At 35.2% G+C, this 22803-nt stretch overlaps 1 protein-coding gene across 3 annotated transcripts in view; it reads right to left on the minus strand.

Annotated features, from left to right (window-relative positions):
* The window catches only part of LOC126756577 (lissencephaly-1 homolog), a 62426-nt gene that overhangs the window by 34426 nt on the left and 5197 nt on the right, over positions 1-22803 (minus strand). For 2 of the 3 annotated variants that reach the window (XM_050469763.1, XM_050469764.1), the window contains exons 2-6: positions 11617-11726; positions 11259-11559; positions 1172-1328; positions 938-1115; positions 740-875 (exon numbers count right to left, since the gene is read on the minus strand). In XM_050469763.1, the coding sequence (XP_050325720.1) occupies positions 740-875; positions 938-1115; positions 1172-1328; positions 11259-11559; positions 11617-11654 (810 nt within the window). In that variant the 5' untranslated portion in view covers positions 11655-11726. The remainder of the gene's footprint in view (positions 1-739; positions 876-937; positions 1116-1171; positions 1329-11258; positions 11560-11616; positions 11727-22803) is intronic. The other variant, XM_050469765.1, reaches the window with a different exon arrangement.

The raw sequence follows: 22803 nt of genomic DNA on the forward strand, positions 1-22803 counted from the left end.
ACTGAGAGACTAGTTCGTATATATACAGACAGACGGACAGACAGACAGACGGACATGGCTAAATCGACTCAGCTCGACATACTGATCATTTATATATATACTTTATAGGGTCTCGGATGATTCCTTCTGGGTGTTACAAACTTCGTGACAGACTTAATATACCCTGTTCAGGGTATAAAAATGGTTTGGTTCTTAGAGCTGCGTAATTTATTGAAGCATAATATCTGCCTTAAGTCTTCCGGAGTATTTGTTCGCAAATTCGAATATCAGCCAAATATATTATAATAACTTTGCAAAATAATTAAGAAACTGAATATTAAATTAGTTCTTAGTTTATAGGCAAGCTTGATTTCATGGAACCAATAGAATAATTCGCATTCAATGCGGAGAAGTTTTAATTACATACAACTGTTTTGTATGTTCCACCCCAATTTAATTTATCATATTTTAATGTTAAAGTCCGAAAACTTAATTTTTTTGCCCGAATAAAGTTTTAATCGAGTTTATCAGGGAACATCATTGGCCCTGAAATATTACCGCATTTTTTTTAGATAAGTGAGATGGCAGATGCTCTACTTAGCCTCTACTATTTAATGGTGTTAAAAGACGTTTTAACCCGCCTTATTTCAAAATAGATAATAAAAATACAATTTTATTATTGGTGATATTCCCTGAATAACTTCGATAAAAAGATAAAAGTTCAATGTATTATAAAAAGTTGTATAATTTAATAACATACCTTGCAATCCTTTGTACTCGTTTGCCAAATACGAATAGAGTGATCATTTGAACAAGAAGCAAATATACTTCCATCCAGGTGCACACGAACCATACGCACCCATTCTCTATGGCCAGAATATGTTTTTACACAGTATCTAATAACGTTGAAAAACTATCACAAACGGAACCATAAATGGTAATTAACAGTATTTCATACCCTGTGGCCACTTCCCACATCTTTATGGTTTTATCTCGTGATGCTGAAATTACGTAATCTCCAGCCGGCACAAACGCCACAGACGAAACATTATGGTCATGACCATGCATTGTTTTTACGCATTCGTAACTTTGTTGAAAATCCCATAATTTAATGGATAAATCAGCGCTGCATGATACTAAAATAAAAATATAGTCTTAGGTAAATAAAACAGATGTCATAATTAATACACACCTAAAAGCTTTCCTTGGGCGTCAAATGCTACGTCTTGAACAGAATCGGTATGACCTTTTAAAGTACGTTCATATTCTCCAGTTTCGAAGTCCCAAATTTTTATAGTAGCGTCCTCTGATGATGAAACCATCAAACCAAAAATTGGGTGAAATGCCACCTAATGAAAAAAGCAATTATTGTACTTTATTTTGATAACTATTACGCAGGTTAACAAAAAAATTTTTCTAGTTCTATGCAGTGAAGGAGAGAGGGGCCCCTCTCGGGCCGGAGTCCTCAGTGCAGCCCAATACTTTTCAACATTTTTGTTTTTGTAATTACATATGTATATGTAGATAATTTAAAATTATGCTCCTGCAGACTTCTCAGCGGTAAGTGTCAATTAAAAAAAATAACTTTTTTTTCAGATCCGCATCAATATTTCTTCTGAGATCAGATATCATATATGACTCGAGTACATCAAAAAAAAAATCTTTGGTAGATATGGTAAAAACAAATTTGGTTTAATAACCCAGAAGATGTCGTACCCCGGTGTCAAAATCTTGAATATACTTTTAGGCTCGTATATATTGTGACAATAAAAGCATCCGGAAATGTTAATTTAATTCCCCGGGTAAATTATATTAAAAAAATGTATTTTGCTAAGTTGGTAGGATTGTCCTTAATTACTATGTCAAATATGCGCGCGATCTGTCCATCAGTTTGTTAATATCAGCTGCTTAAGTCGGTACACTTCAGTAGTGCGTGGCTATTTTTACAGCGGATAAAAATATTGAACAAAAAATTTGTTTCAAATTTGTAATAAAATTTCCTGTGCAGAATCATTGCAAATGTTGGAAAAGGCTTACGGTGATTTTGTTTTATTAAAAACACAAGCCTACGAGTGGTACAAAGCCTTCAAAGATGGTCGAGAGATCGTTGGAGACATGCTTCGTTCTGAACGACCTTCGACCTCTTCAACTGAAAATATTAAAAAAAAAAAGTGAAAGATATAGGCTTAAAAATCGTTAGGCAAGTGTTATACAGATGGCATTATAGCTCGACATCTCGCGAGTCCGTTCGAATGATTTTGATAGATATATTTGGTATAAAACGCGTTCTTGCTCGGCTCGTCCCGATAAAGCTAAATTTTTTTCAAGAATAGTACCGTAAACAGTTTTCTTTGGACATGCTTGATCGTGCAAATTCCGATCCCACATTCATGGAGAGCATTATAACTGCCGATAAGACATAGTAGGTTTGTAAGTTTGACATGCAAAGAAGTCAACAATTATCAGCATGGAACACATTTTCAGTCGATCGAAAAGATAACACAAAATTCGCAGAAGGAGCTGAAGGCCATCCCAGAAAGTGCTTCAGAAAAGTTCATCGAGGACTGGAAAATCGTTGGCATAAGTGTATTACATCTGGTGGGGATTACTTTGAAGGCTACAAAATAAATACTGATAAATAATTAAATATTTTGCGTTTTATTTATAATTTCTGGGTACTATTTTGTCACAATGTATATCGCTAACACAGATCTGCAACAAAAATGCTCTGGCTTTTTCAACTCATTTATATATATTCAATATTGAAAAAACATTTGATTGTAGAAAGAGTATATTAAAATCATACGATAAAAGTTAATAGTGGATTTGTATGTATGAACCCGAAAGTAAACAGCATTCGACTGTATGGCTGTTTCCAGATGAGCCAAATCGAACAAAAGTTGTTTACACATGAAGAACTTCCAAGCAAATGGTTGTGTTTTTTGGGAAAACCTGACACGTCGCAACCAAACCACTAGAACGCAGAGGAAAAAATTCTGAGTGGTACAAAACCAGGTTTTGCCAATTGTCTTTCAAGAAATCGATTGATTGATCATCGATTGAAACAACTGCATTTTTGAGTACTCAAAACATCGACCGCAAGGTACTGACTTGAAACTGAATCATTTCTTTTTAATTTCAGAGGGGCAATGGAGCTTCGACAATTGGTTCAAACGCATGCGAAATGGTATAGATATTAAGGGGGTATTCTGATCTAGAAATTTAAAAAATTCGAATTTTTTTTTTATTTTCAAAGTTTAACTATTCAAGAAATATGTGTACAAGAGGATTTTTCAAAATTCAAATGATTTTCGGAGATATAGGCATTTTTCTGACCCGGCATCCAAACTGTTTCGGCCGGAACTAATCGAACAAAAGACTTTACGCGAAACTTTAAACGCGTTTTTCTCAAAACTGACTTTTTCGGAACGATACCCACGATTTCTCAGGTTCTACTGGACCGATTTACTTGAAATTTTTATAGAGTCTTCTTTATAGGCTTGTCTATGGTTGGAACTAGCCCAATCCCCAAATTTTTATTTTTATTATTTTTAAAAAATTCGAAATAGTCAGAAAAAGTGATCCAAAAAACTTTTTTTCAGGCAGTCGCCATTTTGTGAAAAAATTTTTTCCCACTTTTCCGTAGTTCCGGCCATTGCGACATTATTCTATATTAATAATCTTTTTTTTGGTTTCCGCTAACTAGGAGGGTTGAAATCATGGGTATGGTCACGTGGAAATTTTTAGAGATCCCCCACTCCGTCAGCTCATAATTTTTTTACTTTTTTTAGTTTTTATTTTTTTTCTGTACTTCTAAAATTAACAAATAACTAATAAAAAAATGGATAGTAAAAATATTAATTGCCTTTTTTTACGACACTTTAAAAATTACCTGAAATTCATGCTTCTAGACCAGAATACCCCCTTATTGGAGAATATTTTGAAGAGCAATATAACGATTTTCTTTGATTAATATTTGTTTATGTTTTCTAATTCCGAAATATACGAGGTTTGTGCAAAAAGTATTGCGAAATTGGTACATCGTTTTTTTTCAATCCGTAAAGTTTTTAAAAATTTATTTTTTGCGATCTTGTTTAGCTCCTCCTTCGATGTAGTTTTTGTCTTGTCGCCCTATCATGGGCCTCTTCAGTTTTGGGAACAAGGCCTCTGAGAACATTCTGTACCACCGAGAAACGTTGCGTTTGTCCAAGGTTTTTGGTTTTCACACAAAATTTTATACAGATTCTTTTAGCCATTTTTTGGAATAAGCAATAATCGCAGAACCGAAACCGAAACGCTTCCAACCAAAGGAACTGTCAAAAATTGACTAAACATTTAAAATGGCCTACCTTGTCACCATAGGTAAGGGATATGAGTACGGATACTAACATGACGCAACAAATCAATCGATAATCAAATATACGTAGCCCGCGAAAATTCAAAATTCGCCATACGTTTTGTACAAACCTCGTAAAAGGAGGCATTCACATATAAGTGTTCTGAAAACTAAAAAAATACTCAAAAACGTCAAATTCTTTTTTCCAAAACGGAAAATTTTTATTAAAATGGACGGGTTTTTGATCTAACTTGAACTCATAAATATAAAGGAATAATTTTATTCCATTATTTTACATTAAATTACTGTCTTTACTTTCAAAATAAAGTATGTTCTGTGTGAGCTAAAACATAAACTTATTGTAACCTGAGTCGCACCGTGTTGGAAGAGGCGCGGCACAACTACGTGTAAACTCGCGAGCAAAATAATCGCAGTAATACATTACTTTTATTCGTGTAATGTGAAAAGATATGACTCAAAATGCAAGCAGTTAATTTCATACTCTAATCTGCAATCAGATATTCGTCCCATTACTCATGGGACCGAAATACTACATAAAATCATCATTCTTTGTAAAGTCACATCCAAGCGATGAAAATTGCTTCAAATACTTAGTGTCAAAGGTTCTGATATTCGACGGCTTATTACTGATCCACAGTTGATCACAAGATATGGGTACGGATCTTCAAAAAGGGGGGTGGATTGTCTGTCATAGAGATATAACGTAAAAAGATTAAAAGAATTTGAAACTTTAGGTGGTTGTCATTGCCTAATGAGTCTAAAACTACATTTTATCTATTCCCCCTTCGACTACTTTTCAGAAAATTCAAGAGATGTGAGTTAAGAGCAAGGTGAACGATTTCACCAAGATATTAAGGAAATGAGAAAAGTATCCGGGGAAGATGGAGCTTGTCAATGATGGCAGACTACTATTGGGCGTTTCATAGAGATCCCTACAAACACGAAAATAACAAAAGAAGTCTCACGGGAGAAAATTAAATGTTTTTAGTACTTACTAATAATAATCTTAGATAAAATAACAAGTTTTGCTATGCAATTATAAATAAACAATTTTCTTTAGCCTTTTATTTTAAGATAACTTGTTTAACATATCGTACATATTCACATGGTCAGAAAACGTGACGTTCTATGCTAAATTGAAAGTTATTTTATGATTCTGCACACCCAAAACTAAATGTATTACGCAAAAAATCAAAATAACTCTCAATTTAATTTTTTGCAGACTGGTGAAATAAACCAAAAAAATTATTTTATCATATTTAATAGAGTTTAGGTCGCCGGAAATCCCTTTGGCTTTAGTTGCTGCCAGCACCGTCTCGCTTCCCTGGAAATAAAACTCAACATAGAGGAGAACAAAGGAAAAAAGGGGCTGGAATATCAACCCAAACGTTGGTGGGAGAAGTGGCTGCTACCACCGGCAGATATAGTGCGTCTACTTGCTGTGTTGCCAGCGGCCACACCTCTGCTGTTAAGAGAGCAGTTTACAGCGGCTGTAGTACTATTGCTAAACCCGCTTTACAACGCAGAGGCGCCACGCATAGAGGAGGGGATTGCGGTCAAAAGGCAGCTGTTTGCTCTCAGCAAAACAGCGAGGCCAGGCAAACGGTAGAAACGAGAGGACAACGCTGTAAATCAAAGCGTCAAGGGAGACCAAAATAATTCCCACGACAGCCGGTTCTACGTACCGGCCAAACCAAAATAAGCCGTTAACCTTCGAAGCCGTGACACCGGCCAGTAAGATAGCCAAGAGGCACTTAATCGTGGCGCAGCAGAGGAGTAGGAAAGTAGTGGAGTTGAAGCTGATGGATGCGCAAAAAAAGATTGAGACCAGAGCATGCCAATGTCAAATTTGATGGTTAGGGCTGGCTGAATGAGGTAAACGAAGTAGTGGTGAAGCATCAAGGCCTTTGGGAGAGGGTCGTCCTCGCGATAGTAGAGCGGAGCTGCCTCAAAATATGAAAAAGTGCAACCCAGCCCATAATAACGTAAACACGCTGGAGGAGCGAGAGGTTGAGAAAGATTTGGGTGAAATCCTGGAAGCCAAACAGAAAAGGGTAATCCGGAGATGCAACCCCACCAGGAGAACAAGAAACTGAAGGTTCTTCAGATAAACCTGCGGTTGTAGTTCAGGAACTATGGATAGCTTCGGAAAATATGATATTTGGACTAAAGTCGCCGTCATACTCTACATAAATCTCGAGTGCAACAAACAAGGAAAGGGCTGGTGGCTGTAAAGGATGGAAAAGATGAGACACTACTACTTGCATCCTGTTACATGCATAATAATTAAGATTGAAGATTGGGAGGCGCTTCGGACACACTCGTTTTCTGATCATAGGTATATAGGAAAATTGTAAAATTATCGCCCCACAATAAAAGTGAAACTTGTAAAAACTGAACTATAGGAAGGGACCGTCACACTTCGCATGCCGTCCATCTCATGCAAAGCGTAGTTCGAAGCCACCTCGGTGGAACAGGGTGCTCGTTTCACGTAGACCCATTGTTCAGGAACTCTTTAAACTAGCCAAGATAACCGATGAGGAGTTTTGCTGGGTGGAATTATACGATGTACTTAGTGGCGGATGTAAAAAGGAAATTCGCAGAGCTAAAAGAGCTGGAAAAGACAACTTTGGTAACTAGGCTTAGGAAACTACTATCCAAGTACCCGACTACCTCTAGGCTAATACGCAAAAAATGTGTACAAGGGTCTGGAAACAGTGAGGAATGATTGGAAGACCTAATAAACACGCATTTTTCAGGGTGTACGGGCGCTACTTCCAACCTGTAGGAAAAAGAGTAGAGTACGTTCTCTCAGATATCACAACAAAGTACAAAACACTTTGGGCACTTGACAACATCGATGGCAATCTATTTAAGGCTTAACACTGTGCCTATTATTCGAATGAGCTCCAATGACTTTAACATTGAAATGCCGGTGAGATGGAATGCCTTAGCGACATGCTTAGGGCAAGATCATGTGTAAGCCGTTGTTAACGATTTTAACATTTACTATAGAAAGTGCATAGAAGTAATCAGAATATAGACGCTAGACCACCACCTTTGCTCTATCTACAACTAACTAGATATCTAGGATCTTTACACTTCGAGAGACTGAAGGAAGTATAAGAATTGGATATCAAGTCTCTACTAAACTTCTTAAAAAGTGTTGACGTTCTCCAAGACGTAAACTTCAATTGGTATTAATAGTATACCTACATCTGACGTTGCAATGGACCAGTAGATCATTTGCACGATCTCATGTTTGCAAGACCGGTCAAAAACTATTTAGGAAACAGTCCACAATGGGGCCGAAGGGGCTCATTTCACATATTAATAAAACAAAAAAATTAAGCCCTTTCAAAACGAAATATGCTTACTTAAACTACATACAATTCCACATCACTAAGCAAAAAATATACATATATCAAATACGTAACTGTGCTTAGTAGTGAAGTCATGATCTTAATATTTGTAAAAAAAAACACGAAAATTTTCACAATTTTTTTTAAGTGAAGTAAAAAGAAACTTCTTAAAAAGCATATCAGTTAAAATGTTGCACTTGTATTTTTTCTTTAAAGTTCTTGAGTTCAAAATGCATAAACAAAAATGTATATTTCCAATTCCAGTTTTGTGATAACGGTATTTTAGTGTGAGAACAAGTAAACAAAGTCAACACAAAGTCTAAGTTGTCTGCTTGAATTGAAAATACCGTTACTTTCATGCATATGTTTCTTCTCTTTGCGTAGGTTTTATTGTGTTTTAATATGATTAGCCGTTTCTAAAGACTCGTTTCAAGATTATTTAAAAAAATGGAAACCAAAAGAAAGAAATTAGTCTGACGGAAAACAAAATAATTATTAAATTGTGGAAATATGGCGAAAGTTTCAGCAAAATGGGGCTAAATATTGGAGGAACGTATTCATCTGTCCAGTGTGTAGTAAACATTTTCAAAAACAAACAGGGCTTTGAACGATAAAGTCGTGATCGGGCCGCTCAAAAACATTATCAGTCCAGGAAGAACGCAAAATAATAAAGCAGAGTCGCTATAAAAAAAACAATAAAAGTAAACAATCGAAAGCGCATTCAATTTGCTCATAATTATATAAATAAGTCTGCAGAACTTTTGAAATAAGAAATATAAGGTTTGTTCGGAAAGTAGTAGGACTGATTTTTTTCCGCCGCGACTGTATTTCGGTAGAGGGCGTTCATAGCTGTGTTCTGTGAGTGGTGTAAGCCGAAAATGCAGCATTCGTTAGAGCAGAGGTACGTGATTAAATTCTGTGTGAAACTCGGTAAATCTGTGACCGAGACGTTTGATATTACCAAGCAGTCTTACTTTAGCAAGAAGTGGTGTGTTTCGGTGGCACCAGGCCTTTTTGGAGGTCCGGGAAGAGGTCGCTGATAAATGCGCAAATCCAAAGTGAAAACAATGCTCGTTGTCTTTTTTGACATCAAAGGCATCGTCCACCATGAATTTGTTCCTCCTGGACAAACCGTCAACGTCAACGCAAAGTTCTCAAGAGATTCAAACGTAGGGGCTATAGGGTCTGACAAGGCATCACAGCCGATTGGATTTTGCACCACGAAAACAAATTCTTGTTGGTGCAGTGAAACGGGGTGATGGTGAAATTATGGTGTGGGGTTGCATGGCGTCTGGTGGCATAAGTCAGCTTGAATTTATTTAATCGACAATGGATAATTGGGGATATTTGAACATTTTAAAAAATAATTTGAAACAAAGTGCAGAGAATCTTCGATTATCTTCGACGTTTTGGTTTCAACAAGATAACGATCCGAAGCATACTACGGAAATAGTTAGACTTTGGCACTTGTATAATGTTCCTAGACAGCTTGAAACGCTCCCTTAATCCCCTGACCTTAATTCTATTGAGGATCGAGGGAATCCAATAGAATTCGTCAACATACAATACAAAGTAAACAGATAAATTTTTGAGATCAATGCCAAATCGATTAAGTGAGGCTTTAAAGCAACGAGGCTATACAACAAAATAGCAACGTATTGCTACATAATATAGTTAGGGTACTGTTAAAAACTACCAAAAGCGCGATAAATCAATAACTAAATATGCTAGAGACATTAAATTTTACCCAGGAGACGATAATAGCCTTGACAGACGGCAGCGTTCCGGATTAACTGTGCACTTAATCAGATCCAAATTTGTAGGTGACAGACGGCAGCTATGCGAGTTTGAAACTCTCATAAACAGCTCATTGTCCTTTTTATAATATTTTCAATGAAAATTGATAGAAGATAAACATTACGGTTGTTAGCCGACCAATTTTTACCAAACCATTTTTTATTACAAAAGCATATCAACACATTATTTTTAAAACTGCATCATAACATAGAAGTTTTATTGATATTATATTGAGAATTTGATAAACAGCTGTCAGGGTTGCTTGTATTTCATTCACAATAGATGAAAATTGGCCGTTTTTAACAATGTTGCCAACGAAAATCTCACAACTCCCTAAAATTTTGAGAGTTATTTTTGGATTCAGCAACGGAGTTAGCTGTGGTAACTCCTGAATTAATCCCGAAAAATGCAATTAATCTGGTTTAACGCTGCCGTCTGTCAATGCTATAAGAGAGGGCTTTATACGAGCCCATGTAAAAATCACTTATCTCAGGGCCTTCTCGACCGATTTAAACCAAATTCGGCAAGTAAAATGCCTATAATATTCTATATCACAGTATGAAAATGAATGAAATCAAACTACAATCACGCCTACTTCCCATATAGCACAATTGTAATGAGTACGAGTGAGCGTCGACATTCCTAACATCATATGTATTGGCAGATTTAAAAGCATTGATAGCGACAGCAGGTAAAGCAGCGGGAGCAAAATAATCCACACTCACACACGCAAAAACAGAAACAGCAACTTTGGACGTAGAAATATTTGTACCATAAACAGCGACTGTGGTGAGAATGGAGCTGGCAGCAGATGGAGCTTCAAGGAAAGCCATCGATATGTACTCACATTACCAGCAAAAGCAGAAACAGCCACGTTGGATAGGAAAGCATTTGTACCATAGTGGCAGCAGTGAGAGTAGAGTTGCGAACAGATGAAGCGGTAAAGAAACCTTTCGTTACTGATGCAGAGGATTTTCTGTTGTCGGATAATTTGTTCTGAACATTGTAGACCTCTGAATTTAATTCATTAAGCTTTACGAACAAGGAATGTCGATCACATAGTTGTTGGATTAATGAGAGCGCCTTCGATTTTTCACTTCCCGAGTGAAATAACTTCAACAACAAAAGAATTTAGCAACAAGTTTACCTTTTTAAAATAGTGATGCTCCACCAACAAAGATTCCGTTGATTCCTTTTGTGACTGATCAGCACTTTGTTGGTACAATCTTAGGTTTAAGCAAAAAATCTATATCAGTCTGTGATAAATTGACAAATTCTTTGCATTTGTAGTAGCTAACCTTAGACTGACCACTATCCGCTCTTAGACCACAAACACACGGCATTAAAACAAAATAGAATTTGAATTACAAAACAAAAAATAAGCACGTCCCCTCACTATGACAACTGAACTGCGATGCACAAACTAAATTCAGAGCAACCGGCTCCGTAGAAAAATAGAAAGCGATACGTAGTCAACATGCTCCTCTTTTTGCATAAACACTTCATACGCGGACCCGAAAGAAATTATTAAAAACGCTATTTTGCTTATTGCCCAAATATCAATATGGCAACGATATATGTATGTATATAGACCATATTTAACATAAGTTTTACTTTTAGCGGCACCAAAATAGCTTTAGATCTGTGTTATCAAATAATAGATCTCATTTGTAACCATTAATATGTGCAATATCGACAAATTTTATTTTACGTTTCGAGTATATATGTAGCTCGATTAATTAATATGATATACTTTTACTTACCCGTGTAATGCTAGCACGATGTCCAGTTAAAGAAAATTTTTCCGGAGGACGTGGAATCCATTCACCGGGGCTTCGTTTTGCTTTAGTAGGAGCGCCCTCAATGACCTCCTTCTCAGCTTCTGATAATTTCGCTTCCAACTCCATAACCTTTTTTTGCAACCGAATAACTGAAGTCCATTTTTTTTCTAAGAGTCCACTGACTTTCTTTTCATTTTCTGTAGAAACGTCGGCTTCTTTGCGGAATACATCCAAGGACTCAGAATATCCACTACTGCCTAAATAATCGGCAATCGCTTGGTTCCTATAATTCAATGCTTTTTACAACAAGTACTATGAAAAGATAAAGTATATATCTTACAGTTCCTCGCGCTGCCTCTGCGACAAAACCATTTTCATGTTCTTCGTCAGAGCAGACGTTGACAGTATTCGATTTGTCCTATAAAAGTAGAATATTTTAGGGAAGTTCCGCTGAAAATTTATGAAATGATTTTATTTAACTTGTGTAAAACAACGCGTTCTTTTTAAAATTACTATAAACATGTCCTCTAAGAACATGATAATCAAAGTTTTTATAAACGAATGGATTACATTGTTGGGTCCATTTATTAAACGCGAAGGAATTATGCTTAAATAATATTTCTGCCAATTTATATTACCGAAAATATCCAAAGATATACTGACGAACTTCTTTAAAAATTAAAAATAATTGGAAACAAGTAAGGAAGGGCTAAGTTCGAGAGCAACCGAATATTTTATACTCTTGCAACTTGCAAGAGTCAAAGCCAGGGAAATACTTTAAGGTGTAAAACTAATCTTATAGAGAAAGTCAGCCGGATGGTATTAGTTATATAGAGGCCAGGCCAACTTTTCGCTCAAATTTATCTATTTTGAGCACAAAGGTACACTATTATGAATAAAACACGCTCTCTTATTTTCATTGGGATAACTCACATATATGTGGTACAAAGTCAACCCGAAGTTCGAAAATCTTTATATCGTCCCCTCAATATAACAATAGCGTATAATTTTTTTTGGGTTTTGAGAAAATCGAGTTTAAAGTTTTTGTAATTTTCTTATTGAAGGAAATTTCTGAACATGAAATTATGCACCATTTTTTCCAATGACATTTTGACCCACTTTGTGGAAGTAGAATTTGACGAAATTTTGACCAGACATAGAATCAATGATGGAGATTCTAAATATGCAATAAAAAAATAATGGCGTAAGAGCACATACGCTATTGTTATATTGAGGGGACGATATTATGTATATGGGGGCTAAGGGAAATATTGGTCCGATTCAACTCATACAGACATACCATTATAATAGAAGGATTATCAATTAATTAAAGTTATAGGTTTAGGAAATATGTACATTAAACTTGTTAGAAGGCGGGGACACGCCCACTTTTTCAAAAATTTTGAGCTACTGCGATCCTCTGTACCAAATTACAGCTTTATATCTTATTTTAGTGCTTAGTTATGGCACTTTGTACGTTTTCGGTTAATGGCGATTTGTGGGCGTGGCAGTGGTCCGATTACGCCCATCTACGAACTCGAAATTTATTTTTGTACGAAGGATATCATCAAGATATATATCAATTTTACCCAATTGAATTTCGAATAGTGATGCCATTTATAGCGTAAATATCGTGCAAAATCATAATATTTCTTTTTGTTTTTATTACAAAAAAACATAAAAATAGATAACGCGCCATACATATTCGTGAATCGGAATTAAAAACGAATTTTTTAAGACATTTCCCGTGAAAATTGGTGCACGTTTTCGGAAAAGCCGCTCTGCTGAACATTCACCAAATAGAAAAATATGTGATCCGCTGCGTTTGCTCTTCTTCGCCAACTGTATTTTGCCAACTCTCGCTACTCCTGGAGAAGTGAAGTTGGTTGCTGCTTGCCAGCATCACGCAGGGTGTTGCCAACATTACATGTAACTATGTCTTGACATAAATTCTGATACAAAATGGGGCAAATTCGCAAAAAATATTTATATTCTCGCAACATGATGCTACAGAGTATAATAGTTTTATTAGCTGTTTTAAAACTAATAGAGATACGAGGTGTGTTCAAAAAGTATCGCGAATTTTGAATTTTCGCGGGTTACGTATATTCGAATTTCGAATTTTTTGTGGCGTTATGTTGGTACTCATGTCTCTCACTTATGCCGACAAGCTCGGCCATTTTGAATGTTCATTTAATTGTTGACGCTGCTTTGCTTGCACGTGTTTTGGATCGTCTTCGATTTTTACCTATTCAAAAAAATGGATCAAAGAACCTGTAACAAATTTTGTGTGAAAAACGAAATTAAGTGCGCGGATGCATTCCGAATGTTGACTGTGGCATACGGAGAAGCTACCTTGGACCGAAGCAACGTTTATCGGTGATACAAAATGTTCTCAGAAGGCCGAGAAGATGTGAACGACGAAGAGCGTGCCGGACGCCCGAGCACTTCAACAACAGACAAAAAATTAATGAAGTGGAGAAAATGGTATTGGCCAATCGTCGAATCACCGTTAGAGAAGTTGCTGAGGACCTAAACGTATCGATTGCCAAGTTATGCGCAATTTGCGCGAAGCAATCCGCCAGAAACGCCCGGATTTGTGGAAGAACAAAAATTGGCTTTTGCACCACGATAACGCCCCTGCTCACACATCGTTGCTTGTGCGCGACTTTTTGGCCAAAAACAACACATTAATGATGCCGCAGCCACCGTATTCCCCAGATCTGGCCCCTGTGACTTTTTCTTGTTCTCTAAACTGAAGAGGCCCATGAAAGGACGACGTTACGCTTCTCTTGACGAGATAAAGACGGCATCGAAGGAGGAGCTGAAGAAGATAAAAAAAAATGATTTTTCGAAGTGCTTCGAAGATTGGAAAAACCGTTGGCACAAGTGTATAATATCTCATGGGGATTACTTTGAAGGGGACAAAATAGATATTCATGAATAAACAAATAATTTTTGAAAAAAACACAAAATTCGCGATACTTTTTGAACACACCTCGTATGTTATCTAGTCTTGAATGTATTCTGACGCAAACGATATCTCTAGTAAAAATTCATATAAATTGTCAAAATGTTATTTCTTGGGATTCGGAAAATATACTACACATAATAGAAAGCGAATAATTTGAATAATGTATGAAAAATTCCAAAAGTGGTCGAAATTGAAAATTACTACTAGTGCGACAACTCACGAAATAAATACGTCAGAAGCATTAAATTTTACAACTATGATGAAAGATGGGATCCATCGGAGCATGTGCACGGGACCAGATACCGAATATTTGTGGTCTAGTATCGAAATTCGTATAACAGCATGTACTTGTGCCAAAAATGGATAAAATTGGGACAATACATACGCTACTTAATAAGGATATTTTCGGCCATTCGATTGTGACTAATTACTCTAGCTGACACATACTACACATGATTTGATAATGATTTTCGTTAGTCTGGGAGACTTTATGCCCAATATTTCGGTCAGTGTGGGAATTATTTATATCCAAAAATTTTGCGTGAAAACATGTTCGGGAGTATACCATACATGAATATTGTCAAACGTGAATGCCATTTTCCCCTATCTTCGATATACGAAATATAGTGACTTCCGTTAATTTATACGTGAAAACATGTTCTGGAGTATTGTGAAACGTTAATGATATCAGTTCAGATCTTCCTCTAACCCAAATGTTAGTAATCTAGTGACTTCCATTCATTTTGACTTTAAATTTGTCTAGTAAGCGTTTATGTCGGTGCCATTTTAGTGAAATTAGGAGGACATTTTTTATGTGGTTTAGAGCTGTATATAAATGAAATTGGTCTAGCCTAAGTCTCATATCCCCAATATACTAATTTCCCATCCTAAGGTTCATTGGTTCCTTATATATCCGATGTAATAAACTTTTCCTCTTTTGTTGAGTTTACACATACATACATATCTCATAGGAGTTAATTTAGCTTGATTTGAATATCAATCAAGCAAAATGTACTAATGAAACAAAGTGATATGGTCATAGAGAATATAAGTAATTGAGATACCAAACTCCACTATAATCCATCCGGTTTCTTTCAATAATGGATGTTGAATTCTTACGCAAAACTGTTTAATATAACTATTTGAAAAGAATTGGAACACTCCGAAAATATTTCCTTATTTTTAATCTTTGCAAATTGTGAGAGTATAAACGGTTCGGTTACACCCGAACTTAGCCCTTTATCACTTGTTTATTATAATTTGTATACTCAAATATGTACATATATTAAATTTGAATATCAGTTTTGTGTTGATTTCGCTAATTAACAATCGAGTGGGAAGCAAAAGAAAGAACAGAAAGAAAAGTGTTTGTCCTTTCAAAACCCCAACTGTTAATAAATATTTTGATATTATTTTTCCTAATTCCAGTTAGAATCCATAACTCAAAAATAAATTGCTTCCAAAATATAAATAATGAATTCCATAAGCAAAGGCGTCGTGGCAAAGAAACCCGTGTTATGGAAAAAAGAAAAAAGACTTTGTAACTCAGATAGAACTTCGAGTAGCTATGTACATACACTTGTGGCCACGTAAAGCTTACCATTCAAAATTTTCAAGTGTTGTGCATATTTGACAACACTTTATAGCGGTACTTTTCGTTATTTATCAATAATATTAAGAATTAGAAACAAAACCCATTCAGCTATTAAGAAAGTATAGTGGTAAGCTTTGCGTGTATATCGACAAGATTTGAGTTCGTACAGATCAGTAAAGGCTATTACAGTTTATTGTTGGGGGAATGAAAGTTAACCAAGTCATAACTTTCATGTCTAAGAAGATGCTGAAGCATGTTTTGTCAACAATACGAAGAACATTATTTTGTTAGCTGCAATCTCCTGCAAAGAAGAAATAGACCAGGGATAGGATATCTTTTGGAAGAGGGAAAGCAAAATGATCAGAGAGCCAACGAACTCAAAATATAAGTGGTAAGATGAAAGCTGAAATGATATTGTGTTAGACTGCGAAAAAATGTTACCAAACAGACCATTAGAAGATTAAGAATTAGATTAAGATTGTAGCATTTAAAAACACAAATCCTGTTTGGACTTAACTAGCTGTCGTCACAATTATCAAGAAGTTTTCAGTTTCAAAGTGTTTAGAACTAATAGTTGTACGCTTAATTTCGGCACTTTATTTAACAATGAAATGATCGAAAGCGAAGAATTTGGGAAATCAACGTGTTGGTATTTATAAAATCATAACACTCTTATAATGTTTCAATAGTAATTGGTTTATTATAAAACATGAAATTCAGAAAGTCGCTGAACAATATATCATTAAACACAATCGTCTATAGCAGGGATGGGCACATTTTTAGCCCGCAAAGTTAGTAAAGTGCGCACGGGAGCTAGATGAGGGGAATATCAGTTTACGGAGGGAAGGTCATAAAAAGTTGCGAACAAAATCAATTACATTCCTCCGTAACTTAATGTTCATCGCAGAATCAGGAATAAAGGGATGTTCAACTTATTCCAGTGTGAGAGCGCTTCAAAATTAGCGTTTTTTATAACATTTTCCATTATGGCCAGATTGAATAAAATAATAATTTGGGCATTTAAACTAAAACGCCCAACATTTAGTACGAATAAAAATTACTATACAGTGGTTATTTATTATATGTAAATATTTTTAAAGTATATTAGAACAACTGACTTTTGACCTTTCAATACCCAATAAAAGGATTTAAGCTTGTTAGCTCTCAATCATTGAATGTTTTTAATCATTTTCCATTGAAAATAATACTATGATGCTTCAAATTACAAAACGTTTCATCAAATACCTTTAAATTTCACAAATTTATTTAATTTTCATTGTTTTACATTTTTTATAAGTGGTCTTGAACGATGCAACAGATCCCTATATTTACATATTGTTTGCTAAGATTTCAATCTGGCCATCGCTCGTTTCCAATTGCTAAACGTCAAAAGCACCTGAACTCGATCAACTGTCAAAGTTCAGGAGGTTTTGACGTTTAGCAATTGTTCTCTCACTTCCAGTGAGAGAGGAGTTGGACACCTCTTTATCTCTGGCAGAATGGTTGCGGCAATACTGACATTGTATACAAATTAAAGAGCCGATGTTTACTTCATATCGGAATTGTACAGTTGTGTGAACAAAAAGAGGTAAACATAATTTGCAGGTTTTAGAGTTACTTATTAATATTTGTTTTTATTTACCTTTACATTATGGAAAATTGTAATCACTGGTAGGAAAAAATTATATGAGTTATACTTGTATCTAAAAACAATTTTATTTAATAAGAAAATAGCACATTTTAAAATTTCACAACACCTTATGGTTGTTCCTATTTTGTTCACACCACTGTACATGTGGTAGAACAGTTTATGGTGGTGATGTGTGTTGTAAAAATTCATTTTAGCTACAATTGGAAAAACTTTTCTCAAGTTGTGGGCTTTTATACATATGTACATATGCAAGGCAGTTTTATATATCTGCATATATAAAAAAGAAAAGATACTTGTGACCATAATATATATTTTGTTTAAACATATTCCAGTTCCATTTAATGAAAGTGCTCATATAAATATATTATTAGTGATATTTTCAGTTTGGTTGTTTTACCAAAATATTCAAAGAATTGAGGTTTTTATACTCTCGCAACAAAGTTGCTAAGTATTATAGTTTTGTTCACATAACGGTTGTTTGTAAGTCCTAAAACTAAAAGAGTCAGATATAGGGTTATATATACCAAAGTGATCAGGGTGACGAGTAGAGTTGAAATCCGGATGTCTGTCTGTCCGTCCGTCCGTCAAGCTGTAACTTGAGTAAAAAGTGAGATATCATGATGAAACTTGGTACACGTATTCCTTGGCTCCATAAGAAGGTTAAGTTCGAAGATGGGCAAAATCGGCCCACTACCACGCCCACAAAATGGCGAAAACCGAAAACCTATAAAGTGTCATAACTAAGCCATAAATAAAGATATCAAAGTGAAATTTGGCACAAAGGATCGCATTAGGGAGGCGCATATTTGGACGTAATTTTTTTGGTAAAGTGGGCGTGGCCCCGCCCCTAATAAGTTTTTTGTACATATCTCGGAAACTACTATAGCTATGTCAACCAAACTCTATAGAGTCGTTTCCTTCAGGCATTTCCATATACAGTTCAAAAATGGAAGAAATCGGATAATAACCACGCCCAGCTCCCATACAAAGGTTATGTTGGAAATCACTAAAAGTGCGTTAACCGACTAACAGAAAACGTTGGAAACACTAAATTTTACTGAAGAAATGGCAGAAGGAAGCTGCACCCAGGCTTTTTTTTTAAAATTAAATGGCCCACTTATGTATGGGCCAAAAACCATATCTCAGGAACTACTCAATGAAATTCGGTATATAATATTTTCTTAACACCCTGATGACTTGTACGAAATATGGGTGAAATCGGTTCACAACCACGCCTTGTTCCAATATAACGCTATTTTGAATTCCATCTGATGCCTTCTCTGTATAATATATACATTAGGAACCAATGATGATAGCGGAATAAAACTTTACACAAATACGTTATTTGAAAAATATGTAAATGACGGATAATGAAATTTCGATTATCACTTTATAATGCGAGAGTATAAAATGTTTGGTGACACCCGAACTTAGCCCTTCCTTACTTGCTTTATAATTGTTTTGTTAAATTTTAAAGATCTAAGTTACCTCTGGAAATGTATTAAAATAATAATTCGCGCTATGGAAAGGGAACATGTATTTTCAAAAAAAATAAGAAATCATCAAGTAAAAATATATTTGCGCGGTATGGCATTATTAATTGAGAGTGGCTAATCACACAAATAGAATACAAACGATAGTGGCAGAAACAGAGAATTCGGCTTCTCCCTTCGCTACGAGCGGCAAGCGTTTTGTTCTCGTTTTCATTCGAACAATGTTGCCATTACTCAATACGCATATTTAGTTTTGTACACATCTAACTTTTCAATTATAATTTTTCATAATATAAAATATCAAAACTGAAATCAAATTATTAAAAATAGTTAATATATTTATAAATAATAGCATTCGACTCTGATTTTGAGTTAGTTTAAGAAAATTTCGAACATATGAAGACATTTTCTATAATTACTACAGTATATCGAGATTGGCAACCCTGCGTTGTGAGAGAGCAATCTGCTGACTCGTTTCTACGGGGAAAACCCCAAATAGTTGGAAATTCTATGGTAAGCGGGCGGTAGAAGCGGTGTTGGCTAATCATTTACATTGCGCTCTCATAAGATTCATTCAAACTGAAGTTATTATTGAAATTACTTTTTATAAGGAAGTTTTACAATAATGCGTGTGGCTACAGCAAATGAGATTAAACCACACATAGAATTTATTACTTCAAATAAACTAAATTAAATGCTGTTATAAAGACGTATTAAAAAAAATTATTACTAAAATATTTATTATACTTTTTGTTATTTGTCTTACATTTTATAAATTTATAGCAGTTGCAAAGAAAGTTAAAATTGTTAGGCAATTTTACAGTTATTACACACAGTGCAACTTCCCATATATGCGCCCGCTCTCATTTGTAATGTTGTGCTCTCATTTGTAAATATGGAGTGTTAAAATACGTTGCTCTCACTTCCCTCTTCATGTTTGCCTGCGATGATCCCCTCATCTAGCCCTCAAAATGTGCGCTCGTGCCCGAACGGGCAAAACGCCACTGAGGGCTAATATGCCCACCCCTGCTATAGAGGAAGCCGGGAAAAGCATACAACCCCAAAAATACAATTAAAACAGTAAAGCACGAAGGTGGTGGAGTGATGGTATGGGGTTGTATGGCTGCTGATGGTGTTGGCAAACTCGAAATAATAGAAGATTTACGGACCACCGTGCTTATATAAACATTTTGAAGCAAAATCTGCAGCCAAACGTAGAAAAATTGGACGTGTCTGAATCATTTTATTTCCAGCAGGACAACGAACCCAAGCACGTGGCTCATAAACAAGGATGTGCTTGACGTACAATGTCCCGAATTTACTAGAGACACCACTATAGAGTCCTGATCTTAATCCAATTGAGCATATTTGGAACTTGCTCGGAAGATGGATCAGGACTCATCATATAAGTTCAAAAGCTCGACTAAAAGAAGTACTTCAAGAGGAATGGATAAAAAAAAGATGTACGATATACACAAAAGGTTGTGGAATCGATGCCAGACCGCCTTAAGTCGTCATTAAAAACAAGGGCTATCCCAGGAAAATATTAAAAGCATACATACACATTTAGATATATTTATCAATTTATTTTACTTGCAAATAAATGTACGAAGACTTTATTGTAGTTTAAATATTGAAATTCTTCCAATTTTTATGAATAGTTTTGAAACGATTTAATGAATTGTATTTATTTTTCATCTATGTATATACATAAATAAAAATGAATCGCCAAAATGTATGTACGCTCATAACTCAATAACGCCTGGACCAATTTTGCCAATTCTTTTTCTTAAATGTTCGTTGAAGTTCAAAGATGGTTTTTACGGCGAGAAAAATTCGAATAATTTCCGGAAAACCCCTAAAACAGCCTTTTATACATACATACCGTGGCTCCATCGCATAATCGGACAGAAGTTTATCTAATATTAATGTGCTCCAAGCATAAAGATAAAAAAGCAGAATGTACTGTTTTTTGCTATTATTTGCACTTCATAATACAGTTTCTCTCATCAATAAAAAAACAACAGCTATCCTTTATGATAACTGTAAATTTGAGTAGCAAAACATAAATATCTCAATTTTTTGCACTCAACGAATAATCGGACAAGTGAAAATAGCAATGCTAAATGTGCCGTTATTTTGTAAATACGCACTTTACAATCACATTTTTTGGTCTTATTTAGTCATAAATTTTATTTAGTCACAGAAGAGTTTAGAATTTTGTGAATTATTTTTAAAATGGCTCCCAACGGAAAGAAAACTTCGCTCGAAATAAGGCAACTAATAGTGAAATTGAATGGTGAAGGTAAAACCGTCCGAGAAATCGCTGAATTGGTAGGAAGAAGCAAATCCACGGTCCATGATGTGATCAAGAGGTTCCATCATGAGTTCAGATTGGCTAATAGAAGCAGAGAAGGTCAAGGCAAGATATTATCTGTGCGAGAAGAGCGTTCTATAGTAAAGGAAGTCGCAAAATATCCTTTCAAAACGGCAAAAGAACTTAAAATTTCTTTTAAAAATCGAAGTGGAAAAGATGCCTGCCTAAATACTATTCGTAATACGTTACACAAATACGATTACCATGGCAGAGTTGCAAGAAAAAAACCTTTTATTAGCCATCAAAATAAAAACAAAAGGCTGAAATATGCTAGGGAGTATTTGTTAAAATCAGAAGACTTTTGGAATCAGGTAGTTTCACATTATTTCATCTCAAAATACATTTATTTTGATAGTTTTCCCTGTTTTTAGGTTTTATTCACTGATGAAAGCAAATTTAATTTGCATGGATCAGATGACAAAATGTTTGTGTGGCGTAAACCAAATGCCGAATTTGCTCATAAAAATACAAAAGCTACTGTGAAACACGGAGGGGGCTTTGTTATGGTTTGGGGGGCATGTCAAGTGCTGGAGTAGGCAATTTGCATTTTATTGATGGTAAAATGGACAAATTTGGCTATCTCAATATTTTGAAGGAAAATGTTAAGCAAAGTGCAGAGAAGTTGGGTATCGCGAACAATTTTGCTTTTTATCAAGACAACGACCCCAAGCACACATCGGGCGTTGCAAAGCTTTGGTTGATACACAACTGCCCTAAACTAATACAAACACCACCGCAGAGCCCTGACCTTAATATAATCGAGCATTTGTGGGAGGAATTAGCTAGAAGAGTGTATCAAAAAAAGTTTAACACGTTAGGTGAGCTAAAGGAGGCCTTATTACAGGCATGGAATTCCATAAAGCCGGAGGTTTGTCAAAATTTGGTAAAATCTGTTCCTCAGCGCTGTTTTGGATAACAAGGGTTACGCAACTAAGTATTAACTCCTTTTGTTTTATATATTAAGTGGTTCTATTTTGTTTTGTCCGATTATTCGTTGAGCATAAAAAATTGAATTGTTTTAGTTTTTTATTTAAATTGACAGCTTATATTTAAAAAAGTTACCTTTTCTTTATCACTTAAGCAGACGATAATATGAGGTATAAATAAAAGCGAAAAACAACACATTCTGCTTTTTTATTTTAATGTTTGGAGGACATTTATGTTAGAAAAATTCTTGTCCGATTATACGATGGAGCCACTGTATGTACATATGTATGTATATAAAAATGAATGTTTGTTTGTTAGTAACACTAAGAGAACTGTTGATGAAATTTTTAAAGGTTGTTTGTTGTGGATCGGGAAAGGTTTAGAAACAAATACCTTATACTTTTCATGAGGAGAAGTCGGAAAATTGGACAATTCCAAAAATTAACATTTTTCATACACTTTTTTTTCAATTTTTGTTTGTTTTGTTTTTCAATATTTTGATTTGTAAATT

The sequence above is a fragment of the Bactrocera neohumeralis genome, chromosome 4 (assembly GCF_024586455.1).
Source record: "Bactrocera neohumeralis isolate Rockhampton chromosome 4, APGP_CSIRO_Bneo_wtdbg2-racon-allhic-juicebox.fasta_v2, whole genome shotgun sequence".
NCBI classification, from domain to species: domain Eukaryota; kingdom Metazoa; phylum Arthropoda; class Insecta; order Diptera; family Tephritidae; genus Bactrocera; species Bactrocera neohumeralis.